General features: G+C 40.7%; 2 protein-coding genes across 3 annotated transcripts; one reads left to right on the top strand and one right to left on the bottom strand.

Annotated features, from left to right (window-relative positions):
* The first annotated feature begins 704 nt into the window (after positions 1-704).
* Positions 705-7,937, top strand: ak3 (adenylate kinase 3). 2 transcript variants are annotated; one of them, XM_070924889.1, is made up of 5 exons: positions 705-963; positions 2,825-2,944; positions 3,177-3,349; positions 5,628-5,746; positions 6,535-7,937. In XM_070924889.1, exons 1-5 carry the CDS (start codon positions 816-818, stop codon positions 6,644-6,646), a joined length of 672 nt encoding a protein of 223 aa, XP_070780990.1. In that variant the 5' UTR covers positions 705-815; the 3' UTR covers positions 6,647-7,937. The 2 variants fall into 2 exon arrangements, with proteins under 2 accessions (XP_070780990.1, XP_070780991.1); XM_070924890.1 differs by lacking the exon at positions 2,825-2,944.
* Positions 7,938-11,910: 3,973 nt separating this feature from the next.
* On the bottom strand, positions 11,911-17,434 carry cdc37l1 (cell division cycle 37-like 1). The gene is made up of 7 exons (XM_070925183.1): positions 17,330-17,434; positions 15,658-15,957; positions 15,390-15,483; positions 14,985-15,100; positions 14,380-14,502; positions 13,829-14,002; positions 11,911-12,027 (listed from the first exon to the last, which is right to left on the bottom strand). Exons 1-7 carry the CDS (start codon positions 17,432-17,434, stop codon positions 11,911-11,913), a joined length of 1,029 nt encoding a protein of 342 aa, XP_070781284.1.
* Between the last annotated feature and the right edge of the window lie 1,211 nt (positions 17,435-18,645).

Raw genomic sequence — 18,645 nt, 5'->3', positions numbered from 1 at the left:
AACAGTATGGGAGTGGCTGAATAATGTCTTCGCTCTTAAAGGCACAAACGTGATCAAAATGTAAACAAATCTGCTACTACCAGTATTTGTAAGGATTATCTCTTTTATCTTCATTTAATATGGACTGTAGGTATAAAATAAAGCAAACTGAAGTTAACTGAAACCCGCTGTCGCGCTCAAAAATGATTGACAGGTATTTTAACCCCGAAAGTTATTATTTCCTGAACTATTCAAGTGTTCTTTAGATCATTAATGTCAGAAAACAATTCCTTTATTTTCGAGGCTGAATATGAGGCAGCAGATTGGTTGTTGTGCAACACAGCCTGCCTGCCAATCTGCAGGTCTGTCTGCTGAGGGGATAGAGGCTCGGAAGGGATTAATCACCGCAACCTTGCCAACGAGCTTTTTTCCCCCGCCTGTAGACCAATTACATAACCGTGTTATACAATAAATATATCTCCAGTAAACTGCAATCAGTCATATAGGCGAGGAAGTTTGTCAACACGCCGGAGAAAGACGCTCATTTTGCGCGGAGTGCGTCGTCACGGGAGTGCATCCTCATCTGCCCCCGCTGGCACTGCACTGGTCGCAGATCTCATCTCGTTCCTCCTCCTCCTTCTCCTCCTCCTCTTCCTTCTGTTTCTGCAGCGCTCAGGGAAATAAAAAGTTAAGGTCCAGTGAGCGTCGAGACTGCAGATGACGCGCCCACTCTCGGCGACGTTGCGCACTTCAAGAAGGCATACCTGCTTCACGGGAAGGATTCGGCTATTCTGTACCTAAAAATAAACTCCGTTTTAACAAGTAATCGTCCAGAGATGGTTCTTCAGAAGATCTTTCGTGCTGTTATTATGGGACCTCCGGGGTCGGGGAAAGGAACAGTGTCTGCGCGCATAACCAAAAGTTTTGGACTGAAACACATTTCTAGTGGGGACATTTTGAGAGGCAACATCAACGCCAAAACCGGTAAGAGAGCGGTGCTCTAAACCAGACATACTAAAAGGCAGCACAGATATGATCTTGCATGAAATCTACACAGGCCAACATGATTTTTTAAGAAGTCAAGAGGCAGCAAAATAAGATTATTTCCGGTGTGTTTTACCTGTTTAACGTCATTGTTTTCTGGAGGACATGCACTTTTAGAAACAATCCACACAACTTATTATGATGCTCACAACATAAGCAGATGATTACACACCAAAGAGACCACTAGAGGAAGTTATACTGCAGTGTGAAAAACAAAAAGAAAAGGCTTGTTTTCTGGACTGCTGTGATAAGAGCACCACTCCTGCAACAGTTTGATTTCTTGTCTTGCTGTGACACACCACAGGGGTCGAAAGGGGACTGGGTCGAAAGGGGACTGGATCGAAGAATCTCAGTTCTCTTTAGCCAAGGTCAAACTGGTTAGCGGGGTCATGGAGCGTGTTGTTTTATGTTTGTACTGGAAACACTTGAACTCAACTTTACCTGAACTTTGGAAGGAGGCCCTCCTCCAGTATCACCTTGGATGGAGATAAAGAGAGGTGTAAAGATAAGGAAGACACCTTTGAGCCTTGAGAGGAGGGAGTACAGATGAAGAAGTGTGTTTTTACAGCTGTAAAACAGAGGAACTACAAGGCTGGATAATCTCATTGCAGTAATGCAAGGTTAAAGTGTTTAAATCAATCCTTTATTTATGCACACATGCTTTTTTTCCCCCTCATCACATCCCTGTCATACTGTCATACTGTTCATGTGCAGACATTTTTAAGCTGCTCTGTTTAACTAAATCCTTGTATTGTTGGCAGCTGAGCAGCTCCACTGGAGCAGCTGGCAGTCAAAGCAGTTCCCCTTATTGACTTTCCCTGCTCAGATGTTCCAAAACAGTCCTTGAATCAAAACCAGTGACCTTCCACTTCCTGAGACTGCCTCATTAACCTTCTCACAAGTCACACTGAACATTAGAAAAGCACATAAAGTCTTATCACAATGTATTACATGGACTAATACTCCTAGTTGTCAAAGTAGCATTGTAGCCATGCAACAGTGCCTTTGCTTTCTAAAACACCTTGTTCAGGGTTCAGTGTGCAGTCTTTATCACATACTAAACACAAAGGAAACAGCAACTTATTTGTCTGTGTATGTCAGAGCAACACATCAGCGTTTCCTTTCTGTGTAAAAACCTTTCTGTATTTCCTATTTGTAGCATATAGTTTGGCAACAGTCAGCTTTACCCTTTACTCTGCTTCATAGCGATGTCACAGCAGCATATCAGCATTGTCAGGTCTTTTCTGCAAGGCTCGTCAGGAAGTTCCTTTCCTCAGCTGGACCCCGACCAATTCAAGTGGAAGTGATAGGAGAAAAAAAACATGCCTTAACCTCCTAAACCTGGAGTATCCCTTCAAATGATTTTCCATTAAGCTTTACAGTGAAAACATATCCCACTCTGTGTCATGGTGCACACATATTCCTCTGTTTGCTTGTGCAGCTTGATTGTAGCTACAGTATATGAAGATTACACTGAGTTAGATATTCAATCCCACAATGGCAAAACTGCATGACATATTATATCTTTGTAAACCTCTTTCATCACATCTAAAATACAGTTTAAAATGACAGGTCCATTACAAACACTGGCAGGATTGATAAAAACATACAAAAGTTTTTTCAGGATTTATGTCATTAGATGCTTTTGGCAAGAAGGTACAGCTAATCATTCATATTGTGATTTAAAGTAGCCTTTATAATGTCAAGATAGGGAAAAAAGACTACATTTTGAGAATGAACAGCATCCTCTGTCTCTGTTTGTCTGTGTGTGTGTGTGTATGTGTGTGTGTGTGTGTGTCAGAGCTCGGCCTGTTGATGAAGTCCTGTATTGATCAGGGTCAGCTGGTACCCGATGACGTCATGTCTCGCCTCATCCTGAGTGACCTGAGAGGACTGAACCAGAGCAGCTGGCTGCTTGACGGTGAGAGTACCAAAGTTTGTATCACCGTTTATTTCTGCAGGGAAACCATTGCCAGTAAAAATGTATCAGCAGCATTGTTTGTTATAGATCTTAAAACAACTGTGAGATAATTCATTGATCTTTTAAATTCAACTAAAAACATCCACAGAAGTGCTCTGTAACGATGTTTTTAGTTGAATCCTGGTATAGTTATTTATCACATCCTTCTTGCTTTCCTCTGTCTCTCTACCAGGTTTCCCACGTACAGTATTCCAGGCAGAGGCTCTGGATGATGCCTACAGTGTGGACACAGTCATCAACCTCAATGTACCTTTCCAGACCATCAAACAGAGGCTCACGTCACGCTGGACTCACCTTCCCAGCGGCAGAGTCTACAACATAGATTTCAACCCGCCTAAAGTCCCTGTAAATACATCCTCTCGTACCTATTACTCCTTCCCTGCCACAGTTTATGGTTTCCAGATATCGTCAGTACAGAATATATATTTTCAAACATGAATGTCTGTGAGATTCAAGTTGCCCAATACGTTACTCTGAACCTGCTGCTCACAACTGGCTTTTCTTTTCCCTTAAGAAGTAAAGAATATAGTTTCTTTGAGGTTAGTGAATTGTTTCAGGTTGTTCCAAACCCCACCTTGAGGTGCAAAAGCCAATATGAGGCTAACACAGATGGCCCAGGAGTAAAAACAAGAGGCAAGAAGATAAAAAGAAATACATATTTTGGATATAAGCTCAAAGCCCCCGGAAATGAACCCAAACTAAATGATGTGCGGTTACTGGAAGACAGATTGAAAGACATAAAACTGAGGTATAGAGACAAGTGACACAAGAGACGCAACATGCTAATGAGAAAAACGTTAGCATGCAGAGAAAACGGAGGAGAGAGTGAATGTAAATGAGATGCGAAAAAAGACGGGAAGATGAAACAACAGGGGGGCTTTGCTCTCATCCAGTGCAATTAGACACCAGTAAACAGAGCGGCTGGCAGCTAGTGCAGTTACAGACTGACAACGGTGAACTCTCACACTTGTTTGTATTTTTTAAAGACACACTGAGGAGACTGGAAGGATTGCAAAACAACATAAAGGAGCAAGAATGAATCTCAGTATCATCTGTATTTTTACATCATCCAATTGCATGCTATCAGAACTCACTCTTACTGTTTTCCTTCATTTACATAAGTTTCGTGAAGATGTGTATCGGGCAAAATCACTTTCTTTTGATCAGCATCTTCTTTTGCATGTTGCATCTGTTTCCATGACTACAGACAGAGCTCTCTGATAGTTTCAGGCCAATATGTTTATGTAGAAAACAGTATCTGACATCGACATTATCAGGTTCTCTTTTACAGACGTTTTGACCTTTTACATATTGAACATTTCAACATTCATTTTTAAATGTATCAGAAAATGGCTAATTAAGAGGAAATTACAGGGGAATAGGAAATCTCCCTTGATTGGCTCAACTGACCGGTATATCAGTAGGTATTATGTACAATCTAGCAAGGATACTGAGTGTATGATTGTGATAAGATATTATATTGCTAATTTCATCTCAGTTGTGAACAGTTCAGGTTTTGAGCTCATGTTTCTGTGTAACTGATGGATGATTCATAGCTAACGTGCCCGTGGTCACGTGTTCTCTCTTTGCGCCACGTTCCTGCTACATTTTCTGCACAGTCAGGTAACACTTACATTTATAGTTAATCATTGGCTTCAGTCTATTCTTCATGGTCCTGTTTGAGACAGGACAGTGTAACAGAAACAGACTGGAATAAAGTCAATCAGTTGAAGGGTTTAAAAAGGCCAACATTTCTTTATGCAGCTGTCCCCTGCCCTTCAAAAACTGACGGTGAACACACTTAGAGGTAGTTTAATTATGCACATCTACCTGCCAGAGATCGGAGTTTAGCTTTCAGAACATCTTGAATTGTTTTCAGGCATAAATTCAATGAGGTGTTGCAAACATTTCACAAGAATCTGTAGGGACTGCAGGCTCTCTGAGCAAACTTAAGATACTGTCATATTCCTGGAAGTGTCTAAGCATGTTTCATAACAACATCTCATACTGAAATATGCAAGAAGTAGACTGATACTATGAAGGGATGTAGCTGGTCAATGTTAATGTTTAGTACTAAGGGTCATAATATGAATGCCCTCCACACCATTGTTATTACCCTTACCCTGTGGTTTCTATTTCGATAGTGTCAGGATATTTAGACCTTCACTTTTCCTTCTAGTCTTTCTGATTATCATATAGTCAATACACTAATGAGCTTCAACATTATTCAGCTTTAACTGTCTCTCCTCTTGGTCAGCTGGTTTGAAAGCAAAGACAGCACTCTGTGTTTCTTGAGCAGTGTTTACATTCCACTCTCTGTGCTGTGTCTGGGTTTGGACTGGACAAATCCTACGGTTGTGGATTAGTACAATGGCTGGAAGCTAAACTGCCTCTAGCATTTATTAAGCAACTCTGTCTCAGCATGTTTCCTCACATGTTTTTCAGGTAAACGTACTATATGATATGTCCTCTTATTACTCAGCAGGTACAAAAACAATGAAATCATTAATTTGTAGCTTGCATAAAACATGCATTTAAAAAATACAATTACAGCATGTTGTACAGGTGTAGTTTAAGTAAGTAATTGAGTCAGCAACAACATTTGTTCATGTGTTTTCTCCAGGGTTTCGATGATGTGACAGAGGAGCCTCTGGTCCAGAGGGACGATGACACACCAGAGACGGTCACGCGGAGACTGAGGGCCTATGAGACCCAGACAGAGCCCGTCTTAGAGTACTACAGGTAGAGTAATTCAAAATATACCTTCACCTGCTTATGTTTATGTGGATGACATTCAGACTTTGCTTATTATGGTAATCTATTTTGCATCCATGCACAGAGAACTTAAAGTCTGACTCCATTACAGCTTTATATCTCCCTGATGTGTACTCCACATGAATGCCTTAATATAGGTAAAAGGCTACGACCAAACGCTACTGAACTTTGACCTAGGGCCTCCCTGCACATTCCTCATGGTTGCGTGCATGACTGAAAGATTGCTTAAGGACCACATTCCAAGAGGACATGCAAATAAGTGCAAACACCCATTTTTCTCCTTATTACAGGAGTTAAATGAATACACAAATATTTTTATCTTACCAGAATCAATAAAACCCAGGCAAGAAAAACAAAACAAAAAGTACAAAAGCTAGACTTGTGAGGCTGTGGACCTAGATTCAAAGTACATACATCATAATTTCTATTTCTGGACTAATTAGTCAGGAAAACATATTACTCTGTGTTCCCTCAAACCACAGGCATGTGTATAGCTTGTGTCCCACTTATTTTTAACCACAATGATTGAGAGGCTGTTCATCATTTGAAAGAAAGTGCATGAAATTACAGACTGGGAATAGCAGAGGATAGAGAGTGTTCACTTTAAAGGATGACATAGTATTTTACTTTGATTGCTGTTTATTTGAAGGTAATGTTCTGTGCACATTAAAAACGGACAGATAGGTCATGCACATATTTTTCTAATTGCTGTGTGATATTAGAATATTAAAAATTTTCTTTCTTTGTCCTGCCAGGTGTAAAGGTGTGCTACAGACCTTCTCTGGGACAGAAACCAACAAGATCTGGCCACACATTGAGGCTTTCCTGCACAGAAAACTCTTCTCCATCAACCAGAAAGTTGCATAGAGAGCCTGAACAGAAAGGCACAAGAAGGGTTAAAGTTTACCAGCAGACACTCTGTACGCAGGTACCACTTTCTGTGAAACAAGAGGAGAGCCATCTGTGCGATAGTGTATTCTGAATGTTCAAAATGAGGAGCAAACTCATACAGTTTATGTCAGGAAGCAATAGTAGGACTACAGATGTTGTTGGGGAAAAACCCAACTTTTAAAGTACTCATTGCACTACTGTTGCACTGCTTCCGCAATGTTGCGGTTTGGGAAACCCTCAGGATGTGTACTTACAATCCTTCAAACATTAATCGTTAGAATTTAAAAAGATTGTCTCTTCATTCTATAATGTGCCTTTATAAAGGCAGGAGGCATCACTGAGGCAAAGATCAAGGTCTTAAACAGCAGAATATAAAGGTTACGTTCGAGTGAAGTGTGAAGATATATACGAAGATAGGAATAGTCGTTATGTCATGTCCTCTCTGGTGAATGCAACCAACTTTAAGGAGTGGATGTATAAATGTCTAACTTTTAGGTTTTCTAATTGCAATCATGAGTTCTTTTCTTAGTTGATGGCATTGAAAAAAATGGGCACACACAACAAGGTATCTTGAGCTAAACAAGAGATTTTCTAGCTTTTTTTCCCAGGTGGGGTTCTTATGCAGTGGGTTATTGCCCTAAAGGGAATTGTGCCATGTTCTACAAATGACTGTAAATCCAGTTTTGCACTCAAGTGCCTTTTGCTTCTTTTGACAAATGTAACAGGTTGCTCAGTGGATGTAGTCTGTAAATACTTTTTATGAATATGGACCACAGATTGAATAATGTATAAACTGACCACGCTTATATTGAATATTTAAAAAAATCTTTTTAATGAAACTATCAATGTTTAACAGCTTCTTTCAACCACCTCAAGTCTTAATAGTGTTGCCTCTGAATGACGCCACATTGTTCCCACTTTAACCAGGCGTTCCTTTATTTTGACAGTCTATAAATGTATACTGGTGTTTGCCATTTAATGTGACTTGACAACTTGAAAACTTTATTGAAAAATGTATTAACTTAAAACATTTAAAGCACAGTTCTATCATCTTGTGAGAAGATATCACAACATTCAAGGTTGACCTGCAGTTCTGTGTTTTTTTAACATAAGTCTTAAGAATGTTTCACCATGTTAAAAGCCACAGAAAAGCTAATGTGCCTTGCAATGTACTGGATTTATGCTGTGTATGTTTCCTGAATAGTACTGTGTGCATTTCTAAACACTTGAATACAATGTTTAAAAGCACCTCTTAATAGATAACTTACAGCTGTGTCATGAGTATTTATTATGAATCACAACTGATACTAGTTACTGTATGTAGTATATTATTGTACATTAGAACAACACAACGGGGTAGCCTCCCAGTCATTGCTTTTCATTAGACTGGTATTGGCAGTAACACGTCGCATTGTGCTCTATAGTTGTCAGACTCACGATGGACAGTTTTAAAAAAGAAAGTATCAAACTAGATGCAACAGAAACAGAAATACTTGACTTTATTATTCCACGCATCCTTCTCCCTTGTCAAAACATGGCGCCTACATTACCCACAATGCAACGCAACCACCAACAGTTAAGTCGGAGGTTCGGTTGTGTTAGCTTAAAATGTATGCTAGTAGTGGCTAATGTAGCTAGCTCACTTCTTTCTAACCCCCAGAAATAACTTATACTCACTAAAGTAAACTAAACTTATAAAAGAAATGCTTTTAAAACGTATCAGACATTAAAAAGCTCCCTCTGGAGCCACAAAAGGCTTTATACAACTTTTGTCACACGCCCAGTAGACTAGCGCAGTAGCAACGTTACTCCCCAAGACCTGTAAACAGACGGTGATGTGTGTTAAGTCGGTGGAGTTAACCTTTAGGGATTTAATGATGACGCCATGTCAGGCTCCTCAATTTTATATATACTGCAGGTCTACTGAGAACTGTAGCAGTTGACAACAAGACACACATTTAGCACTGGTTTTATATTTGAGTAGCAGCGGCAAGAGAAGCCAAATCTTACAGTAGCCTACAGTGATGAGTGTAATAACTCAGAAATCTTTCCTAAAGCTCATAGTTTAGTGACAGAAATTCTTATACCAAGTCTCTCAGTCTTTACACTCACACATTTTGAGATAATCTTTAGCTAATTTAGGTAGTTGAGACACCATGGACGATTGCTTAGTACAACAGTTTAAGCCATACAATTAGTTTGCATAGTTGATTAGTCACTGTGGGAAAAAAAAAAACTGTTTATGTTTACAGTATTTATGATACTTCTCATATGTGAAGCACCTCAGACCAGCACTGTGCAGAGCCGATCTGTGAAACAGTGAACAGTGAGATGAGGACAGGTGCACTGCAGAATCACCAATACATCACACAGTAGCTTTAAGTCACCAGCACATGTATTATACTTTAATGCATCGTATGGTATCTTTAATTCCACAGTCTGTAGTAAAAGTCTTACTGGTTATGTCGCTCAGCAGATTTACACACTGATTTTGGCTTGTCTTGTTAAATAAAGATTATCATCATCATTGGGACAGTTAGTTGGAAGCCTAGTAAAACTGGCCAAAGCTCCCTTGAACTGAGTGACAAAAAAAGTCAGCAAACAAAAGTAAAACAAAACGTCACAAGCTCGTGAAATAAAAAGGTTCAGACTTTCTGATTAAATTCTGGATGCCTGGGAACACAACAAAAAAGGAGACAAAATCAAATTATAGTATGGGGAAGAATAATAAAGTCAAGTGCTTCAAACACACCACCTTGTCCTCTTTTTTAAAATGGTTTCTTTTTTGAAAAGAGAAATATAAAGTGCAGGACACATTCAGATGCAGAGAGTTTCTTTCTGCATACAAATATAGAGTAAAAGTCTTTGTGGAGAGCTCAGCCCTTTTTTCCCCCCTCCCCTCCATACCGGTGCTTTTTAGTTCCTACTCCGGTGTAGACCCCAGGATCGTGAACTTTAACCAACACAGTCTGTACAGAGCACTTGTATAAGGAAACTGGCGGTTGTGACTCGGCTTCAGATGGCAAGCTGGTAAAGAAAACTTAGGCTACTTTTATTCTGGCCCATTGTTGAACCAGAACAGAAAAATAAATGCACAAAGCCCATGCAGACCTCGTAAACCTTCTACGTACTGAAAGATGAATGTACTCTTTCACCTGTGTGCCGGTTGAAATTTGAGGCTTTGATTAAGTGAATGCCTGATAAAATAAATTCCAAAGCAGCATAATTCAGCTGATGAATGATAACCAACTACCTGACAAATGTAGAGCCCTCTTTACACTTCACATTACCATGCCTCTTGTACCCAGATAATACCTGGATATAGACAATTCACATTTACACTAAAAGTGTCTCATAAAATCGGGTTAACTTTGCCCCTCTAAAACGCATGTTTGCATCGGAAACTGAGGGCTTTGCCGTTTAATAAATGCAGAGTTATTATATTGTCTCATGTACTAAAAAGCATGCACTATTGTCAATAGCTCATTATTCATCTTTGCCTTGTGTTAAGCCGCTTAAATAAATAAGCAACCGACTATTGTTCTGAAACACTGAAGGACAATAGGAGCCAATGCAGCCAAGTGCACAACAACAATTACCATCATCTGGTGTGGTTTTGTGTGGACTATGCCAAAAGTCGATATTCCAGTAATTTTGTATTATGACTCATTGTAGGCATTATGTATGAGTGACTGTTTGTCTGCACAGTTAAACACTACATAAAACTTGTGTGTTTAAGATGCATGTTAAATGGTAGATGTAAAGGAGGTAGTCTGATTACTTGCACACTTTAAACCTCTCCAGACAACACAAGGAATACTTTTTAGAAAACCATAAAAACATTAATACCAACTCTTGTCCTGCCTTTCAAGCAAAAGATGTAAGCTCCTATTCTTGTTATACTTTGAGCAATAAGAAAGGCCGCTCTTGATGGCCTTTCCTACACAACAAGGAATGGCATCAATCAGGCAATGACATAATAATGTATGACAAAAGCCAAGTAAAAGCAAACCAACAGCTACCATCTTGAAACATCCGTTTTGTATGTTCATTTCAGACAACTGTGAGTCAGCTAACCGACTAGCCACCCACACGCACATTATTTATCCTCTCGTGAGAGAGAGACCTGTGGGATTGTGTGCAACTCCTCGTATGCAGACCAGTTGCGAGTCTGAAACGCTTGCAGGGTGAATCAGACCAGAGGCCTTTGAATAAAACCTTTTTACTCCTAGATTGTAACTTCATTCCAGCCTCACGTTAACTGCTGGAGAAAACACAAATTCACAAGTGACCACAACTGGAGCACTCATGCTCTCTGTATTCGGATATTATGTGAGGGCTTGTAGGTCTTTACCAAATATATAAAAAAGGTATGACAACTAACCTGAAACTCTCAGGTAGAGAGATTTCTCTTTCATTCCAGACAGAAAACCACAGCTTTGCCATCAAGTAAACTGTAGCAAACACTCTCAGAAGTAGCATATTTTGAAGCATATTTTCATGATTTAAAATCTAATTATTCACCACATCACACCTGCTGAACAACCACCTTCTCTCCATTTTACAGTAGTTCCTGTAGACACGTGATCAGGTAGTTTCACATTTACTTCAAGACACTTTGCCTTAATAAATGTCCAGCACAGTATAGCAGACAATCAGTTGGTAATACACAATATATAAAATGTTCACCATTAACCAAAACATACACTTGTACCACGTAGGATACAAAGCCACTGGTCCATCAGTGATTCATTTCAAGCAGCTACAACACTACTCCTCAGATGTCACCTGACCTGAGTCCAACGTCAGTCATTGGATTTAGTACCTAACTGACTTTTGCCCAAAGACTTTATTGGTTTAGTATTCTTTGTGTTGTCTGGATTTCAATGTCTGTTTGTTTGTCATTTCTCTTTTTCCAGGAGAACCAGCTTGAACTCCATCTGTAAAACCAGGTTTATGGCACAACACATGCATGTAGCTAGCAAGAGACACTGCAGGAACCAACGCACCAGACGCCAACCCCAAGTGACATAACATCGACAACAACTGAGAAATGTTTATCATCAGTGAAACCCGTATTTCCAGCAGGTTCTCCACTGAAAAGACTGATCATGTCTGCTGCTCTGCACTGGTGTTTTTCAGCCGGGTCTGCTGCGTAAAGAGGGCTTAAAACTCAGGTTGTTCCTAAATGGGGAGATGATGGAGATGGAAGATAAAAGCAAGGGCCGATCCTGGAACCCCTAGGAGGTCTCCATCATGCGCATATCGTCTGTTTCTGTAGCGTCATCCTTTGTCCACCTCCCCGTGCTTGTCCACAGTCCGGCCTCTATACATCGCTTCATAGGATACTCTGCCACCTAGAGGAGGGAGAGAAAGACAGGAGGGTCCAATGACAAAAAACATTCACAGGTGAGGATCGTCATGCACAAATCAAAATCAAAAAATAGGTTTCAATGGAGCTGGAGAGATACTCTGGGGGATTAACCTACTGCTGCCTAGTTAGAGGATTATAATGGTTATGTAACTGCACTCTGCCGCTCACATTTCATGCACTGAAACTACAATTTTGATCATGAATTCACAAATGTTTCTCTGCATAGGTTTCAAAATGAGGTGGGGAGAGACACTACAAGAAGAAAAGAGCAGAGCCATGCTCCACTTTTACTGGGCTCGATCGCATTCCTGGGTGGCCATCTTCCTTACAGAAGGGAGAAAGGTTTTTTTTCCTTTCTCTCTGAGTAGATGTTTGGCAGCTAGTCAAGCTGTGGGGCCAACAGAGGGGAGGAGGCCGGATTCTCTCTCACTAACAAAAAGGCTTTCAAACTACAAAGACCAAGTTTAGTAGAAGAGCCAGTGGAATATGCCATTTGGCAACTTTCACACTCTACTTCATCTGAATACTTGCCTCAGATAAAAAAAATATCTTTCATGTCTGTTATTAGTTTACAAAGTCATGTATAATAAAAGGCCTTTAATTTGTATGAGACAGACCACTCGGAGCTCCAGAGAGAGACCATTCGGTCACAGTGTGACCCATTTGTCACATGTAACTCAGAGTTTCTTCTATTTTCTGTGATACCTGAGCTGCAGGTATCAGACAGACTGATGCCAGAGGTGAGGACATTATCTATTGTTTGGACCTGCAAACATGCATACATATTAAATAGTGAATTAGTTAAACATTACATAGTTAATACATTGTTATGTCTACGTGCCCCCACTTCAGTACTAAAACACCACTTGATTATAAATCCATCAATGTTCCAGCTGTCTGGGATTATCCTGTGGTTATATACTAATATTCATGACTTCAGATAGACAGACAAGAATCAAATTGCCCAATATGGCCTATTTCACTACCTGCTGTAACAGTTTCTACATTTGTCCAAATAATGACACATATAGGGCACAGGAGTATTCATTTCAATGGGCAACATTTTTTTTACAGGCTTTTCAGACTTAATATCTGCATGTAGAGCAGACACAACGTTTTTTAGTACGGAACAAAAAAGAGACAGTATCCACTGTGGTGCTGTAAAACAGGAGAACAAGATTACACTGCAGTGGAATACCTGATACGTGACAAATTAAACGTATTGTCTTTTGCACAGCTGCTAGGTTATCAGGTTTTAGCTCGGGACATCACACCACTAGCGAGAACATTTGACTGAGTCAGGTCAAAACAAAAGTGAGGATGTTATATCAAGTTTCTACTGCATGGCAGATGCTGGGGTTTCAAATTAAGGAAGACAACAAAAAGGCTGTCTGGTCAAGTCTGGTCTCACTGATAACACCAGCAACATGATAAACTGGTTTCTGGGTAAAATCAACTTTTAGCAGCTGCTGTGGCCACAGGTGCCAACTTGTGCAGTGTTTTCTTAATCCCCATGAATCCATCCCTGATGTATTGTAGTGCTGTCACCATTTATTAAAAACAGTGTTAACAAACATGTGTTGATGCTTTACAATCCAAATACAGATGACCCTTATGAGTTATATATATATATATATATATATATATATATATATATATATATATATATATATCAGAGGACTTGTAAAGAATAGCTCAAGGGTGCCATCTTACAGCTGTGTGGGGTAACTGCAACAGCCTGTGAGTGTCAGCAGCACTAGGAGAAAGAGAGAAGGAGCACTCACTGGAGGGAAAGAGTCCAGGGCTTCTTTGGGGTCAAGTCTGCAGTTTGTGCCAGTGTTCTGTTGTTCAACGTTGTTGGGTGCGTCACCTCTACACTTGACTACGTATTCTTTCACTCTGTGTTTGAAGGCCTCGAGCTCTGTTTGGAAGACTTCTAAGTAGACGTCTTGTCCGTCCTGCACAGCAACAAAGACAACAATATTAGGAAAATGTGGCACAACATGGCTTAAAAAAGGAAACAAAATCCATCTAAGGGAGGATTAAGATGATTTCAATCAGGCATAGAGCTTTGCACTATTCATAACAAAAACAGCCAACTCTTAAGTGTAAAGCCAAATTTTCTTAAATAATTTCATCCCCCCACAGAAATCATATTTATAAGCCTTTGTTACAGTATTAATGTGAACTGTAGGGTGGAATTGTAGCCTCTCTGTACATATAGGTACACAGGTGGGAGCAGTACATTCACATACAGAATCAGAATCACAAATACTTTATTGATCCCCAGGGGGAAATTATACATACAGTAATAAATCAGTTGTGTGCATCTTACTTTGGCTTTGTGGAAGAACTGTCTGAAGCAGCCTCGAGGATCCTGCTGAGAGTTCGAGGCCATCTCCAGGATGAACTGCATGACTACAGCTTGGTGCGCCACCTGCTCCATCAGTGCTTCTTTCTGGAGGACAAAAACTATATAATTACTGACTTCTAATGCTTAGCATCTGTGCAGTATGTACTGTTGTATATGGTGTGTTTACAGCTACATAGAAGCGTAAACTCACTGGAGCGTCAGTGCGCATCTTATTTGTTGCATGGTTTCAGAAGCATCTCACTAAAAATGTGTCTACAAAGAAGTTAGTCCTGACAGCACAATGATAAATTATGGACTTTCAACACCTTCATACTCCATTAGTTTAAAATTAGTTTAAAAATGAACATGAGAAAATTGCGACCCACATATGGGACTAACAAAGCAGGTGAGACCACCGGTTGCAACTACATGGCTCTTGCACAGAAATTGGGTTCTCTGCCACAGAGGCAAAACCGCATCAGGCTGGGACTGTTCAGCAGGACAAATTCCTTGTTGGTGTTGTTGTTGAGGTATTGTTGATAATAAAAAGATAAAGTAACACCAGCGTTATCCTTTAAATATATTACCCCTTCTTGCTGTAGTCTCATGCACCACAGAATTAAATAGTTGGCCGTTTCCTCACAGATGAGGTGAGGCATGTCTGCGAGGAACCGCTGACTGTCGTCCCATCTCCTCAACATACCTGACAAATGGAGGAAAAGCACATCAGTTCATGTTTTCTGAAGATATAAAAAAAGGACCATATGGGTGATGTTTGGTAACTACTGTCAAAGAAAATAATGCAGATGCAGATCATTTTCAAAAGCATTCTACCTAAAGCTGCAACAATCTTCAAGCCACAAGTTGGACAGCTAACGATGACATTTTATTTAACTAAAAATAAACTACATCGTTGTTTTAGATTTTTCCCACCATTAATTTGAGGGTGAGACAATTCTTATTAAAAACTTCAGAACTGACATCTCACTTACCAAAATGCCTGAGCTCTTGCTCATACTTTTGTATAAACGTCTTGCACTTGTCCTGGTCCATTTCTACAGGGTGATTTTGGACATTGATGATACTCTGGAAACGAGAAGACATTAACTCACAGTTGATGACGTTACTACAAGGTCAGTAGACAGCAGGTACACACAGTCAAATAAGTATAAGAGAATGTTAATAGACATCAACTCAGTGTAACTGTTTATGCATCACAATAGCTCACTAAAACTTGGAAAAAGCCAAACTTTTCTTTACCTTATCAAAAACATCCCAACTGCCAACAGCTCCGAGCACAGGGCCGCGGCTGGGCTCCTGACCTCCCAGCATGCTCTCCTTGCGGCGCCACTCCTCCTCGGTGTGTGTGAGTTCTGTGGGGCAGGCCAGAGTCCGAGCTCGCTCCTGCTCCAGGGACTCAGAGCTGTGAACGCCTAGAGAACATAGCTGATCCTGGGCCTCGGCCAGTCTCCAGCTGGAGACGATGGAGGCTTTCACACAGCGCTGCTGGCTCTGGCACAGTGAAGCCATGGCACAATCACAAAGGTGCGGTGATTGGGGCTGGTGTGATGTAAATGGGGGGAAAAAAGAGATGAGGGCATGAGAAACGGAACATACTGTCAGCGACTAAGGTGAAATTAACAGTAAATCATCCTAACGTGTTTATTACATACACAGCAGTGTTACTCTGCTTTGAACAAATTAAGGCAGGAAACTAATATTTCCTGTCTACCTACCACACCTTAAAAATTCACCTGCTACTCTGTTTCTCCACCAACCAAACCTGAGATAAATCAGCTAACCTAAGACTTCCACAGGGACTAGAGGGTAAAACAGGACTAAAAAAAAAAAAAAAAAAAAAAACTTTAACAGGTGCCACTGGTTTCAATTTGTATATTTAAGCACACATTTGAATATGCAAGAATGCTGTCGTAGTGCATTTGTTTAAAAACAATCTGTTAACACCAAGTTTAGACTGAACATGCAAAAGTGCCCACAAGGGGATGTCACATTAAAAACATCCTCCTGAGGAGAGAGGAATTAAATTTACTTTTTTCCCTCCCCAGGTTTTCCGTCTAATTTGAATACATCTTTTTTCTACAGAATGATTGGCTCTACTCCGAGTGAACAGCTGACACCTACAAGCTGCTTGCTCACTCTGAATCACACACTAAATGTAGGCCATAGGCTTTTAAGCTTTCATGCCCACAACCATGCTGTATTTGGTACAGGGTGGGGTGAGGGCTAAAAATAAGTAAATGCTTGTCTCCATCTTATCCATGGCTACCCAAAACAGCCAATTGCCTTTTCTAGTCATCAGCAAACATCACATACAGCTGTCAGTGTCTGAGAATATCGAGGACCTGGGGGAATGGGAAAGTGAGCTGCTGCTTCATGTCTTGTTGTGGCCTCTGATCTCACCATCCCACATATGGATGATCTCTTGGTCTCTCGGCGTGGTGTCGCTGATTTCAGCAACGCCCTGACAGGATGATGACACTGCAAGTGGTCTGTTTTCCCGATAGCCATATGTTAAAGTGGGAAATAGCTAGCTTGATTGCGCTGCTCTGGGTTTAAATCAGGTTAGCATTCTCTCCAGCATGTAGCCTGGACACTGGTGTATTGCGATATGAAGAATTGTTGGCTAAATGTCATGGCAGCTGCTACCCCCAAACTAACTGATAAGACACGATGGTGGAGGTAGAAACTGGGCAACGGAATAAAAAAAAAGTCACACTATTGGAAAAACAGACACTCACCCACACGTTGCTAGCTAACTGTCAAGCAATCAAACTTGGCATGAACTCACTTCAATGATCCCCAAACAGGTTTAGCTACTTAGCATGCTTTAATACCGCTCCGTTACCTCTGTGGTGCCAAGTTAGATATCCGTCTTCCGCAAACAACCCGACAGTTAGCACGAGCTAATTACCTGCTGGTGAGGATAAACACCACCGGAGCCCCTGGCTGTTGAAGCTGGGTCACTGCTAGACTCTTCATCGGGGTACATTGCAGCTCCATTTCCCAGCCACTCCATCACTGCTAAGCAACTAGCGGTTAGCTGGCTAGCTCTGCCGTGGGATCTGCTAGCTAATGCTAGCCGTGTTGGAAGAGTCAGAACCAGTGTTGCTCTTTGTGATTAGCTGTCTGCCAGAGTTACGTTTGATCTGACCGCCAGTCTGAGAAGTCAGCAGAGCCGACTGGAGAATATGTTGTACCACGACGGGGAGTTCAGCGCCTGTACATAACAACGTCAGCTATAATAACAACAGTCACTGGCTGTTCTAAGTAGCCCGGCTGAGTGTTTTTAAGGGGCGACACGAGGGCACGTGGTAAACAACTCCGACCACGTGACACTGTCTCTAGTATTTCTGCTGAATTCTATTCAGTTCTTCTGCAAGGAAGGGGCACAATCTAAAAATGTATAAGGATGACAAGGTATGGAAATTCACAATGAAACAGAAAGATAAACTGTTGGAATATGGACTGATTTGTATGGACCACACTAAGGGTCACGGCGAGAATATGTTTGCGTTCCCTCACAATAAGTTTTGCTTTACATCGCATTAACTTTTGCTCTCCCCCTGATAACAGGAACAGCTAGTGTGTTGACCCAGTCCAACTATGATACACTGCCAGTTTAGGGAAACAGTGCAGATACTAAAAAAAGGAAGGCTGATGATATTTTTGCCTGCTCTGTGTTCCTTGACCAGAAGGTGGCAGTAGTGAGCTTTAAACCTGCATGACAGTCTCCACTGGATACATATCAGTAGATCAAGAATATGTTGGGTTTTTCCCCCCTACTTTAAGTATTACAGGCAGCTTTACTTACAGTGTGTTTATCGCTCCCGATAAATTCTATTAATCAAATATTTGACATTGTAGATATTTATTTTGTCATTAGAGGTATGCCATGGTTTAGGAGTTACTGTCTGTGAATCCTGGCGAATAATGCCGAATCTGAGTACAGTCGAAGGGCATGGATTGCCTGGGATATGATTCGCAGGGCAGAAAAAACAAATCGGTAGAGTTATCCACTGCTACACACAAACTAACCTGATGTAACTAGCTAGGTACTATAGTCTAAGTACCTGACGAAAGCTAACGGGAAGAAAGTAGCACATGGTGAGTCCTTTCACCTCGATAATGTAACGTTACATTAGTATAATTAAGTATATTTCGCTTATTCGTCGACTGTTGCCTGGAGAGCAGCATGATAACTTATCACTGAGGTTTGAGCTAACGTTA

Source organism: Enoplosus armatus, chromosome 18, assembly GCF_043641665.1.
Source record: "Enoplosus armatus isolate fEnoArm2 chromosome 18, fEnoArm2.hap1, whole genome shotgun sequence".
NCBI lineage: Eukaryota > Metazoa > Chordata > Actinopteri > Centrarchiformes > Enoplosidae > Enoplosus > Enoplosus armatus.
The sequence above is the reverse complement of the archived record's forward strand: the minus strand, read 5'-3'. Positions and strand labels throughout refer to the sequence as shown.

Coding starts and splice junctions, on each gene's coding strand:
- ak3 (XM_070924889.1), top strand. CDS start 816: ATGGTTCTTCAGAAGATCTTTCGTGCTGTTATTATGGGACCTCCGGGG. Junction 3,350..5,627: donor TCAACCCGCCTAAAGTCCCT/GTAAATACATCC, acceptor TGTTTTCTCCAG/GGTTTCGATGATGTGACAGA. Junction 5,747..6,534: donor CCCGTCTTAGAGTACTACAG/GTAGAGTAATTC, acceptor TTGTCCTGCCAG/GTGTAAAGGTGTGCTACAGA.
- cdc37l1 (XM_070925183.1), bottom strand. CDS start 17,434: ATGGAGTGGCTGGGAAATGGAGCTGCAATGTACCCCGATGAAGAGTCT. Junction 15,484..15,657: donor GTTGGGATGTTTTTGATAAG/GTAAAGAAAAGT, acceptor TCTCGTTTCCAG/AGTATCATCAATGTCCAAAA. Junction 14,003..14,379: donor AGTTCTTCCACAAAGCCAAA/GTAAGATGCACA, acceptor GTTGCTGTGCAG/GACGGACAAGACGTCTACTT.